At 37.3% G+C, this 14,319-nt stretch overlaps 1 protein-coding gene across 1 annotated transcript in view; it reads left to right on the forward strand.

The window, feature by feature from the left end:
* The first annotated feature begins 518 nt into the window (after window positions 1–518).
* KCNH7 (potassium voltage-gated channel subfamily H member 7) overlaps window positions 519–14,319 on the forward strand; it is a 312,240-nt gene continuing 298,439 nt past the window's right edge. The window contains exons 1-2 of the mRNA XM_067549879.1: window positions 519–594; window positions 2,645–2,875. Of these exons, the coding sequence (XP_067405980.1) occupies window positions 519–594; window positions 2,645–2,875 (307 nt within the window). The remainder of the gene's footprint in view (window positions 595–2,644; window positions 2,876–14,319) is intronic.

Below are 14,319 nucleotides of genomic sequence, written 5' to 3' on the forward strand. Positions count from 1 at the left end.
GTTTGTCGCTGATTTTTGGAGAGATTTATTGGCTGGCTCCAACTAAGCCACGCTTGAGTAATCCGAGTTGCTGCGCGCTGTGGTTAAGCCCGGATGGGGGGTGGGGGGCGTCACTCCCTCTGGTAGCAGAGCAACATTAGTCTTCCATCCCTCTAACCATCACTACAGCCTGGGAAACTGCCGGGTCACATCCATTTGCATTGGAACATTGGCGATGTTTGGTGCTAAAGAAACAGATCGATCACCCTTGTGATTCCCCCTCCTCCTGTCCCTGCTTACCCCACCCCTCACCACCCCAGACAATAGCCTCCGAGGTCCCCCAGAGGAAGGACCGGGGATGGATCTGACTCCAGTAGGAAAAGCGTGTCTCTAGAAGTGGTGCTAATGGGAGGAGATGCTGTGATCCAGAGGAGGATGATTTGTCACAAAGGGTAGCTGGCTTAGTGCTTTGGGCTGGAGCCGTGTAGGAGATCATTGGAGAAGTCATTGTGCACAGTGAGCCGAAGATCTATACAAACATGCCTGTTCGCAGAGGGCATGTGGCACCACAAAATACATTTTTGGGTACAATCATACGAAAATTTGAAGGGCAAAGTAAGTTCTCTCTCTCTTTCTCTATATTTTGATACAATGGTTTGGGTCTGCTTGGGACTAGATGGATAGCAACTCCAGACTGTTTTAAGCTTAGAGGTTGGAAAGGAAAAACAAAAGGTGAGGTAGGGATCACGAAGAGCGTTGCTGATATTATTACAGATCTACATTACAGTTTACTGTTTCCCCCATCATAGGGGGCAGTTTTAATTATTGGCTGTATTTATATCTTATGTTGTAGCCACGGTACCTGTTCAGCATATCGCACAGAGAGGGTGCTTATGCAATATGCAAGGAAAACATTGCTACAGTTTTTTTAAAAAAACAAAACAAATCAGAACTGGAAGACTTTGATTTAGAGGAGACAAATAACACCAAGAGGAATTGTTTTGGGGGGAAAGTACACTTGTTAGCTTGTCTTCAGCGCTGCATTTTTAACGTATTTGTCAGTGATGTTTTTTGTTTATCATTATTTTATGGAAGCTTAAAGTGTCTATTAAATCAATGCAAATATATCCCCAGGGAGGATGTTCTGGATAGGTTGCTGATCTAGTCTATGAGATCCTTCCCAATGCAGCAGTTTACTACCTGTCAAGGAGATTGAAGCTTTCATTATTTTTCTTTGTTTGAATTCCAATTCACTTTACATCTAACACTTGAAACCTAAAAAAGAATTTTATAAGGGCACTCAGAAACAGTATATTTGACTCACACACACTAATTTAAATATTTAGCCTATTTATAATATATCAGGCCACTAAAAATAAACTAAGTTTAGCTCATACACTTTGCAGTTCCTTCTCTAAATGTATCTGCAGCTAATTTAATATTCTTGTAACTTGTGTAAGAAATAAAGCCTATACTTATCAATCAATGGTGCTACTTATGTTAGTAAGGGTTTACAGACTCAAACCATTGGATTGTGTGATTTACTGTTACAATCAATAAAGCAAGTTAATAATCTAACATCCTTTAAATCACTAGTCCTAAGTGAAAATTCAGCATAATATGAAGACAATGGAGAAAGTAGATATAAAATGCAGTCTTTTCTACAAATGTTTGATATATTAGAAAACAAAATATATTTAATTTTAAAAAAACTAATATAGGGTCATACATTGATCACTTAACTCATGATAAATCCTGTTAAAGTCAAGGAGTCTGTGTGTGGGAAGGAGTCAAGCAGGATTTAATCAATGGTAATAACATAGTAATTGTATCAAAGCTGAATATCCATTTGTAAAATGGGAGCAGTATATAGTGCAGTTGTGTACAGAAATAAGTAGAATAGCTATAAGATAACTTTGGTATGTTACTCTCAGGTGAGACTTTCAAAAAATGTGTGACTTAAGCACATGACTTTACAAGTATACTTTTGACCCAGATTGACAGAATTTGACCCAAGATGATCTTTTACTATGTGGCTTCTGTGCATGTTTGTTTGAAATAGTATTTTTTAAACATCAAATTCTGTAATTTCCACTTTCCGTAATAACTATAGTTTATAAGACAACTCTACAAGCAATTGAATTATCATATTACATTTATTTTCTTGGAAGTTTAATTGAAAACAAGGTTATGGGCTTGATCCTGCTCATATTCAAATCAAGGGAAAAATTCTCAATTGGCTTCTGTAGTGCAGGATTGAGCCATTTGGGCCTGGTACTAGCAAGATCTCATGTGGCTAAAACTCCCACTAATTCTTCACAGTTTTCCACAGTAAAGACTTGCAGGACTGAGCCAAGAATCTGGGTCTCAGTGGTACTGAAAAAGGTATTACAAATTTGGAAGTCAACAAGAGCTTTGCAAAAGGACTTGTTGGATCTGGTTTTATATTCTTAAAAGCCAACTATCTTCATATTTAATTTATAACAAGTTTATTGAAGTTTCTTTAAGCACTCTCGGTCAAGATAGCTGTAATATATGTCACTTGAAGATCTCTACTCATAGAAATCACATGCAAAAATAGGTTCTTCAACCTCTGTCCATGCAGCCAACACTTCATGGAATGTTGAAAAAGTACTAAAAAATGCATCTCTTTCTTGTATTGCAGATAAAAAATTCATCATTGCTAATGCTAGAGTGCAGAACTGTGCTATCATCTACTGCAATGATGGGTTTTGTGAGATGACTGGATTCTCCAGACCAGATGTCATGCAGAAACCCTGCACCTGTGATTTCCTTCATGGGCCAGAGACCAAAAGGCATCATATTGCCCAAATTGCCCAGGCACTGCTTGGGTCAGAGGAGAGGAAAGTGGAAGTCACTTACTATCACAAAGATGGTAAAGTTTCTCTATTTTAATTTTTTTTTAATGTGTTTGCATGACCAGTTGGCTTGTATATGGGTTTTTTAAAGAAATTTGTTTGACACTATGGGCCAAAACCTTAGCTAGTGTAAACTGGTGTTATTCTATGGACTTTAGTGGAACTACACTGATTTACACCAGCTGAGGATCTGTCTGTATAAGATCAAAGGTTGGTATTTATCATACATTCCTAACATGTCTGTCTATTTAGAATTGGAATTAAAATAACCATTTTATTTATTATATGACCTGTTACACATATAATAATAATAATTAATAATAATGAACAATTTTTAATGGTACAAAAATAAATGGTCTAACTCTTCTTTCACTTTCACTGGATAAATCAGGAGTAACTCTATTGAAGTCAATAGAATTACACTAGTGTAAAACTGGTGCAGTGAAAAGAGATTCAGGCCCAGATTGTTAGTTTCAATGGATGGTTTCATATCATAATAGGTAGTAACAGTATGTAAGTACCAGAGGGTTAGACTCTGTTATCCACACTCAGCTTGAGTAGTACCTTGATGTAAATGGGATGTCTGAGCAAAGTACTACTCATCCTGAGTTAAGGGTGGCAGAATCTGGCCCTTGTTAAGTGAAACATGATTGAGAAAAAGTGAAAAAAGAAGGGCCAAATTCTTCTCCTAGTTGTGCTGTTGTAAATGCTTAGTAACTCAGCTGAAAATCCAGAATGATGCTGTTATAACAAAGAAGGATTTGGGTCCCATCAAAACAGAAGGGAGTTCAGCCCCCTCCCTTCCTGCCCAGCCCTTAAGGAAGAATGCAGACAGAACAGAATACTATTTTTATTATTATTGACATATGGAAAAAAGAGTAAAACAACTATGCTGTTATATATTTACTGCTGAAAGTATGAAAGGAATGTGTGTCCATGTTCTCTGAAAATGATGTATCTGCACATGGCAGTATTACAAAACTAAATAATTATGATTCTTTATAGTTAAGTTTAAGAGGTTTTTTTCTGATTACTCAGCATTATTTACATGAATGTCTAGCTTCAAAGAGGTCTGAATAATGTATAAGTATGGTGTACTATGTTCTGTCCCTCACTGTGAATATACTCAAGAAAGCAAGCAAAGGAAATTCATATATTCAAATATTGAGCTTAAATTAGTTTTGGAGACATGCCAGAGTACTGTTTGCATAGTTTCAGAACTGCAACAACAGAGGCTCTCAAGCTTTAAAGTCACAGAGCCAAATTCTATTCCAGTTATTGTTTTTCCAGAGTGACACCAATGAAGTAAATAGCGTTATTCCAGGTTTACCCTGGAGTAATGAAGAGTGAAATATGACCTACAGTTTCCCCCTCACTTTTGATATTTTAGAAAGATATTCTCTTTACCCGTTGGATTCTCATATTCTCTCTAGAGTTAGACTCAACCCCAAATCTTGGATCAGAATATTTCCTTACTTTGGGGAAGTTCAGATCTTGGTAAAGATCCTCATCTAGGGAGATCAGCTTTGCTCAGTTGATTTCATTGAGAATCTGGCCTTCAGTGTCTTGTGGAAATTTTCACTCTGTTTATGTTAACATGAAATATAGAATAAAAGTAGCATTGGAAGTGTGAAACACCATCACTAACTTTCAAGAGATCACAGTCAACAGAGTGAAGAGCTGGCTTTATGGTATGATCATTCAGAAGTGTTCTTCTTGCTTCAGATTGCAAAAATGATTGGGGAATGGAGGGTGGGGGGGGGGGAGAAAGAGGGAAATGGTGTCTACTTAAATAATTAATAAATTGTCAGATACCTTTTTAAAAATACCACATTTCTGAGATGTTGAATTCTGCAACTTGACTCATTATAGAACATTAAGAATACAATATAAACAAGGAAAATGTTTATTTCCTTTTCCACATCTTAATTTTTTCAGTTTGCAACATATAATTTATTAAATTATAGAGCATTTAAGGAAAGATACTGCAAACAGTTATGCACAAAAGTAATTATACTTTGATGAGTAGTCACTTTAAACTTAAAGGTGATACCCATGTGAGTATAGTTAATGCTCAGCCATGTGTTCGCAGAATTAGTTCCTTTAGAAAGGCACAGATAGTGTTTTTCACAAATTAGGGCCTGAATCCTTCTAAGATTTACTACTGGGCAAAATAATGTACCATGAGCACTAATACACTTCAGTAAACCCTTGCAGAATTGGGCCCAACCTTTGGAATTTAAATACAGAGAATTAAGGGATTGCAATTGCTCACAGGCTGTACTAAGTCAATGATTTCTAGGCAGAACTGCCTATTAGTTCTTAAGAAATCCACATAGAAATCTATGCTAGTCCATGACCCCATGCTATTTATAAGCCTACCACAATCATTTGGAGCCCAATCCTGCATTCTTAGTTCATCTACAGTTCCCACCGACTTCAGTGCAATCTTTGGGTGTGGGGAAAAAAATCCAGGATTGGGTCATTTTTAGGAGGGCACATCAATAACTTTGTGACAACCTGGTGGCATGTCTATTTTATTTACACATATATACTTTTATTTGTATTCTTTCTACATTATCTGTAAGCCCTCACTGTAAGAAAACATCTTTTAAAAAAAAACAAAACAACTAGCAATGGTGTTTTGTAAAAATTAAAATGTAGTATGAAAACATGTTCAATATTACATTGGGTGTAGTTACTCTCAGATTAGTATCATAGTTCTTATAAGAAGCTGAAATGGTCTCTTTTAGTTTTCATAAAAAGTGTGTGCATGTATTTTATATATAAATAAGCATGGAAGATTTAGATTTTTCAAATAATTTGACAGATAGCATATTTATTTTTAACCATTTTTTTCCATTTAAATGTTTACAGTTGTGGAAAGTTATGGGGTGGGGGTCAGACAATAATTTAATGACAATACATATTGAGATTTTAAAAGTTAAAGCTTTATAATCATTAAAACAGAAATTGTCATCATTACATCATGTGATATATACAAAGTAAATATCCTTAAATTTCTTAAGCACAGTTTTTCTTAATTCGCCTATCTGTAAATTTTTATTATTATCCATGGAAATATTTTTGTTGGTTTGTGTGTGTTTGATGAAATCAAAGTTTACTAACGTTAACAACATTTACTGAAAAAAATCCAATCCCTTCCAACATATATATCTATATCTATATCGGTGAAAGTTTACTAGGACCTTCTCCAGGTTTCTGAAGTGGGCAGCAAGGTAGGGTGGGGAGTTGATGGATCTGATGACTGTTCATTTTGTATTATTCAGGGTCTGTTTTTCATTTGAGTAAATGTGTATTTTTAAAGGGCTCGATCCTGTGAAGTTAGACATGTAATTTGTTCATCTGAGTAGTCCCAGTGAAATATCATTCAGTGCTTAAAGGTTTGATTTAATTTATAAATTAGTAAAGAAAATGCATAAGTGTATGTACATGTTGTATAGCTGCACATAGTATACTTCTGTACAAATGCAACCTACTGGGATTCTCCATCTTCCACTGATATAAAGCCCACACTTCTAGCTGAGAAGAGTATCAAGATTTTGGACTTTAAGCCTGTCAATGATGCAAGACTGAATTTTGTCTATCCTGCCCCTCCGGGCACTGCAGTTATGGCAGAAGATTCCACATTTGGGGGGTAGGGATAGGGAGGTTAAAAGGAAAACATTTTTGTAGCAGGCTGATTTTAGAAAAATGGAAGATTCTGAAGCTGCACCGACGTTTTAAATATTGAAATAAATCCTGGGATGATGGACAGAATGAGCAGAATGCAGGTCCAGTGGTCAAAGGTGCATGACAAAGACAATGGATCACTTAGCTCCATTAATCAGTTACAGGGCTATCACCATCATATATATTTCCCTCTACAGTATATATAATGGGGGAAGGGAGAGAGACCATGCATGATGGTGTGGTTTAACAATTTTAATGGCATGAATTTGGGATGCCATCATTATTAATCAGGCCAGAGGGATTTATCCCAATGACACTGACTTCCAAAACCTCAAAGGTTTTGAAAATTTACTGCTAAACATCCTGTTTGCACCTCATAGAAAGTATTTTTAATCAGACAATTCTGCTGTTATAGCCTATATTTTCTTTGTTAATAAAGGCCTTTCCATAATGCAGTCGTTGTTTCTGAAGTCCTAATAATTTGTTCCAAAAGAACTGAAGTAGAGCTCTGTATATCTCAAAAGCTTTTATCTTTCACCAACAGAAGTTGTTCCCATATATTACATCAACCACTTTGTCTGATGCAAAAGAGGCAATTATGAAATCACCAAATGGATTTCAGTTTTTCAGGGCCTAATCAGTGGGAGGAGATGGACTCAGAAAAATTAAGGGCCCAAATGTGTATCTCTTACATACATGAATAGTCCCATAAAAATCACTTGAACTACTCATGGGAGTAAAGGTTGTGAAATTAGCCCCTAAGTTTCATTTTAATGCAAATGTCCTCCTTCATAAAAAAATTAGGGTACATAAATGCAGAAAAAAAAGTCACAAGCAGCATCATTTCCAAATAGAATATTTTTCAAAGCTGCCCATGAGACATTAGCAGTTATTTAAATTAATAAATTATACTCTGAGTTCATAGCAATTTAGTGCAGTGTGTTCCTTATGGTTTATAAGTTTCTCTTCCCAGCTGGTTATCTAGAGTATATGTTCTGTATTAGATACATTTGAAGGTAAGATATTGTTTATACAGAGTATCAATTTTTGTTTTAATAAAGTTATTTGCAGTGGAAATGTTTGACAGCTCTTCCTTTGAGGACTCCATTTTACAGTTTAAGTCATTATTACATAAATCATTCTTGACAGCAGTAAAATATTACTTGAGGTGATAAAGGTGTAAAGTTTTTTTTACATAAAAACTATAAATTATACAGAGATTGAGGATGGGCATGTGTTAATGAAAAGTATACCATCACTGCCTACATTTTCAGCATGAGTTCTGCAGACAACAGTAGGATATAACTAAAAATATAGCCTAAGAAGTCTGCTTATTAGCATGACATGCAGGAGGTCTTTAAGCACCTTACACAGGTGCAGATATTTTATGGATAGAAAGTAGCAGTGAAAGATGTAATGATGACTAAAGAGATGATAGCAGGAAAGCATGGTTCCAAACAGCAAGAAGTACTTGGCACTCATCTAATTTGAGTAATCCAGTGTGCTAGAAGTAACTGTAGAATAAAAATATTTGTGTTTCCAAAAACTCACTGAGGTACCAAATTAATGGTTACCAGACCTTTAAATTTTCTAAATGCTCTTTTTCAGACTAAGAAAAATAAAACATGCCAAAATATTGCTTAAGTTAAGTAGAAAGCATTACTGGTGTCTTGAACCTAATCAGAAATGTCAAGGCATTTTGGAATAATAGGTATATGCATTCAGCTTCAGCTACAACAGGCATTTTATCACCTGTTCACTTTTTATATGCCCTGAATTGATCAGTCAGTTTAAACAAGGTAGGTGCAATAGGTCTATGAGGGCAGACCTTTACCCCTGCACTGGGCCTCACTGTAGTCAATGGGACCTGGCATTGGTGCCCAGATACACCAGAATAGGTCTGATTGCAGGATTCAGAACTGACAAGAAAGGAAAAGAAGGTGGAAACATGCCAATATCATGCCACTGGAGGAGTTTTTAGTAAAATAGGAAACATCATATGTCTGCAGGTAGATAAAGGAAGTCTTATGCTTTCCCCTTTCTCCAACTCTCCCTCCCTCCCTCCCCCCCGCCCCCGAAAAACAAGAACAAAACCCTTCTGTCACTCAGTTTTTCAAAACATTCTAAAAAGATACCTGTAATGTGTCTACCTTAGGATATTATGAAATGTTCTGGACTGAAAGCAGTGGATATGAGCAACCTTTTTCCACAGAACAGGTATAGCACAACTACTTGTACTTCAGACTTCTGCCTACCCCTATTTCATGGTGACTCCACCCCCTAACCCTCCCAATTTCATTGAGCCTTGAGTTGGAAGAACCAGCTGTAGCTCAGTAGCCATCCCCATTTAATTTTTGGCACCTCTGCTGACAGAGCTAGGATAGCAGTTAGAAGAGGGGGAGGCTTCCCCTCTTTCCTTTTCTCCTCCTCCTCCTCTGTGATTTGACTGGGGGGGATGGGGCGTTTACACTATTTCACTAGGAACTGGACTGAAACCACTGACTTATTTCACTTAGAACATAGGATGCTCATAAGATAAACTTTCAGTGATACTCAGCTGGACTGGTGTCAAACTAGTTATTTAGAGGAGAAGGTCTATATCATTTCTACTTCCCTGAATCATCTAGTTACTCAGCTTTTACAAAACAAAATGTTGTTTTTAAAAGTTTTAGTTAAATTGAGTTTATTTGGAGGACTTTTGTGGGAAGTAACTGTTCACTCCTTTCCCTGCATTCATACTAACTAGATGTTTAAATGAGGGAAAAGGGGAACAAAAATTAAACTGTCTTCAAGGTTAGTCTTTCTGTCAGAACTCTGGACTTGCTATGTATTTTTTGGATAGATCTGATCTTAAGATATAGTGAAAAGCACAGCCAGTAATAATTGTTTTCTTAGTGGGTAAATACACTAGTGATGCTAATAGTTGGTGCAAGACTCTCCCTTCCAGCTAAGTGCCACTCAGATGTGAATGGGGGAACTACAGGCAGGGTCTTTTTCATCCCTGTACATTCTGGATGAAGAAACTGCACTACCTTGATCAAGATGGTGCATAGAAGAAGTTTGAGGTAGGCTGGGGACAGGCCCTTGGTTCTGCTACTTATACTGATCCAGTGGCCTAAACCTTTCTTGCTGGAGGTACAGAGAATCAAGGGTTGCTGTTTTAGCCTACAAGCTCCAGCAATGATAAGACAGGAGCTATATACACTGAAGCCCCACTGCCTATACATTTTATATGCAGGGAATTGTATTTTATTCCTCCCAACCCTTGCTTTGTGCTCCATAGGGTAGCCCAATCATACAGGCTTTGAGCCCGAGAAGGGAATTTCAACCATTGTGCAAGTAGTGGACAGGATTTTTAAATGAGACGCACAACGGTGCAGTGATTCCCAATAAATGGCAATAAGTCCTTCCATGATACAGTGGCATTAAGACAACTTCATAAGCACCAGTTATTAGCTTGTGCCTATGATCCACGTAGTGTAATATCTTGTCTCTGAAAGTGGCAGTACCAGATGCTTCAGAAGAAGGAGCAAGAAACTCACAGCAAGCAGATGAGGGGTAATCTGACCTCTGTGAAGATCTCATCTTAATCCCTCTTAGTTAGAGGTTTCCGTAAAACCTGAAGCGTATGGTTTTATATGCCTTCAAGTACTATTTTTAGCATTAATTATTATAATTTTAGATAGTGTTGTTATCCGTATAAATGGCCAAACATTCTTTGAAAGTTTCTATGTTCTTTGCAGTGAAAAGAATCCTATGGAAAGGAGTTCCACATTCTAAGTTTTGAATCTGTATCCATTCAATTTCATTGAATGACACCTTGTTCTTATATCATGAGACAGGAAAAATAGAAGCTCCTGATCTATGTTTTTGATACCATTTTATATACTTGGATCATGTCCCCTTTTATTTGTTTCCTTTCTAACTGCAATCATTTAATGCTCATATGCAGAGAGTTTTTCCATGCCCATAGTCAATTCTTTCTGGTCTCCTCATCCTCCAAAAAGGCTCAGAGTGGGCAAATAAGGAAGAAGATTTAAAGAGAGACATTGGGGTAGAGCCATTGCTTTGGAAGTTTATAGTTGCAAACTTAAGATTGGATATTATTACACAAACTTCAGACTGACGACTTGGATAATATATATTTGTGACATTATCACTCTGCACTATGTGAACTCATGCACAGGAAAGGGGATAGTAGTAGTATTTCTATTGTGCTGTGTTTAATGTATTTCAGGGACCAATTTTATAGTGTTTCATATAAATTAGATTTATCTGAATATCACTCCATGTATATATTGGAGTACTCCATATTTGGACCAGCTTCCAGACCGAGTATGAAACTGCCTAACCAAGCAACAAAGAGTTAAGAGCAGCAGGGGAAGAAGCTTGCTGGTTGTGGGAGTGGCCAATTCACCCTGAAAATAACACACACCAAACCAATCAGAAGCAGGGCTGTGAATCCAGATCTGAGCAACTTCTGAGTGCAGAGCGGATACACACATATATATGTGAGTTCCACAAGCCATAGTAGGAAGCCCTTTCACCAACTGACACGCAAGAGAGGGATGGAAAATGCTAGGCAGCCATATCACATTGTATACAGTGGTGCCTTACAATACTTACAAACATATCTTATGACAAGTGAACACATGGACAGAGCTTCATGAGCTGTAAATCACCACACACTACGTTGTCCAAGAACTAATCGGTGTCTACCAACAGCATGCATTGTATCACACACATTTCTCTCTCTAGATACATGTATACACCAGTATAGCACCACAGTGCATTTTCACTAAATATAGAAGGATTGACTGTGGCTGATGTCTTTGCACCTGCTGCTGTATATTGCTTGTTACTTTAGCTTTCAGTGTGGCTTTGAGATTGGAGTAACTTCTTGGTCTGACTTGATCAGCTTTGCAGAACAATGCATTGGTATAGGTTGTGAAGTAACTGGTGGAGATCCGAGATACGCTCTTTATGCTTTCTGTACAGCCAAAATACCTTAGTCCTGACTCAGAGCTACACAGGTGGCCGCACAGTTTGGATAATCAATGTGAAATTGGATTTAGTCCACACAAAATGGCCTATTTGACCCAGAAGTACTACACTGTAGCTCCTTTTTGGAAGGTCCACAGCTGCCATTGCAGTTAGTCTCAGTACAAGATTTGACTGTTAGTCCATAATTATACAATTTGTTTTGGGCTGGCTCCATATTTCAGAGGTCATTTCTGTACTTATAGCTGCAAATGCTATTTATTTTATGGAGCTTGATTTTTTTGGTCTCTGTTTTTCTAGATATATTTTAGTTTCAGAATTTTTCAGTTATGTTATTTTTAGGAAATAATGCACATTCTGTAAACATGTTTAGATGTTAAATGGAAATTTCATGAACTGGGAACCAGAATTCCACTCAGCTCCTGACATAAAAAGCTGTTTGACTGCATTTCCACAGGCAACCAAGTTAAAGCTACCTCAATAAGCTACTAGTACTGCACCACTTTTTCATTTCAATTTTCACAGTTTTTTGCATTCTGTATCCACAGTGAAGTCTCATTGCTCAAGCTCACCTCGCAGGTTAACAGTCTGTAACAAAGCTGTGTCCAAAACGTCAAACTAATGAGAGAATAAAATTCACAAAGGGGAAAGTTAGTAAGCGGCCTTGTATGTTCTACTATTTCATCAACCAGACCCAATATTAGAGGGTCATATTACCATTTCTCCTGCTGATGGCCTCTACTGTGGCAATGGTGTCTTATTCAGCCAAAGAACATGGGGGTGTGGGTGTTGTCAGCAAAGAAAAGCAGTCATTGAAACCTCTGGATGACTGTTTAAATGTCAGCATTAACTGTTTCACTGCTGATATTTTGAGCGGAAGCTTCCAGCTAAGAGCATTTAACCCAGAATCCCAGACTGCCTCCCAAACATTCTTGGGTGCTGAAAGCTCTTGCTACCCAAACTATAACTTTCCCATTTGAAACTACAATGATGTAGTTACACAGTGTCAATGCAAAAATCTGCAGCATGCTGAAAACTGATAATAAAGGGACACATAAAATATAGTGAATTTAATGCCCAAATAAACTACAGAGGGGCTACTACATTAATTGTATTTTTTGTTTTTATTTAATTCAATAAAAATCAACCTCATTCAATTTAAGCAACGCCACCACAGAATCTCCAGCCTGCCATACAAGAGTGCCATAGAAATCAGAGGGCTTTGACTCAGAATTAAGGTCTTGCTTCCCTGGTGTACCTGGACCCTCTTAAAATGTTGGGCTCTTTAAAAGCATCAGTATAGGACACATCCACTGCCTGATTCTGTTCACAGAAGTACCACGTGGGGGTAGCTATCACTGATCTAAAGACACAGGATCCGATTCTCAGAAGTACTAAATACCCACAGTTCCCATTGACTTGAACTGCATTTGTGCGTATTTTTCAGGTTCATGGTGTCATCTAGGTACCTTTGATGATGCAGGTATTTGGGGGGCAATGCCCAGCTTGTAGTCAGGTGGAACACATGTTGCCAAAGTTGCTTTTAGATCAATAACATTTTACATAAGCAACCCATAATCAAAAAGTATCTGATAAAAGAAAAACCCATTATTTTAATCTATGAAGGGGATTGTTTCAGATCAAGAATAGACAAGGACCTTCTCTGTCTCCCTTCCTTTGTCTTTCATCTATATGCCTGAAAAGCAGTTAAATGTCATGTAAACGATGCTCATATTAAATCACCCATTATGAAGCATTTACCGTGAGATGTTCATGGACTTTGGAGTCTGCAGTATTTTCAGATTATTTAATTCTTAGAGGGTTTTCCACTGGTTTTCATTCAAATCAATGTGGTTGCCTCTCTACAAAACTGATTTGTAGAACTCTAGAAAACTGTGCCAACCTGCCTTGCTTCTTTCTATCTGAAGAAAACTCAAAAAACAACAGGATAATCTCATTAGTATTTTACATGTTTGTGATTATTCTACAAGAAAGCAATTTTTTTTCTGTTTGCAGAAAATGAAATACAGTATTGAACAAATCCTATTTCTATGGTATTTGAAGTAAACTATTGTTACAGTTCTTCTTTGTCTATTTCCTTGTCAAGATGCCTTAGGATTCACAGATAGAAAGAGCCCTTGGGTCTGTATCATTTTTAATAATACTAATAAGGAAAGGTTATTTTTTTGCAATTCTAAGTATCTGTCAATGTTTTCAGACTATAAAATACACCATAAATCAATTTAACACAGAGCTCCATGCAACAAAAATTATGAGAGACCTAGCAGGATGTGGGAGTCCATGTATACTAGTTGTACAATGTGCCAGTCTATTCAGAGAGATGTCGGCTTGATATCTAAGATGTATCAGATAGATATATATGGATCAGATTCTGAGCTCTGGCTCAGGGGTGCTTAGTGCAGCTCAGGAGGGGTATGAAAAGATAGCCTTAAGTCACTTTTGTGCTACCCTATTCCTGGGCCAATCTGTGCTGGTCCATTCCCTTGGATCATCCTCAGGCTTGCTTTAAGTTGTACTTGGTGACAGTGGCAACAGGGACAGGCAGGTGGGGTAGCTGCTGTAATATAACCCAAGGTCCCTCCTATATAGGGGAGATCTTCTGAACCTTCCTAGATCAGAGAGCTGAATTCAAATATTGCTTGGACGCTATATGGTCCTCATACGTTGAGAGAGGCAGGTGTGGCCATGTAGAAGGTTTATCACCAATTTAGTGATTCAGGATGCTTTTTGATTAAGAGCTATTAGT

The sequence above is a fragment of the Emydura macquarii genome, unplaced genomic scaffold (genome assembly GCF_026122565.2).
Source record: "Emydura macquarii macquarii isolate MOO-44397 ecotype Brisbane River unplaced genomic scaffold, CSIRO-AGI_Emac_v2 contig_1253, whole genome shotgun sequence".
NCBI lineage: Eukaryota > Metazoa > Chordata > Testudines > Chelidae > Emydura > Emydura macquarii.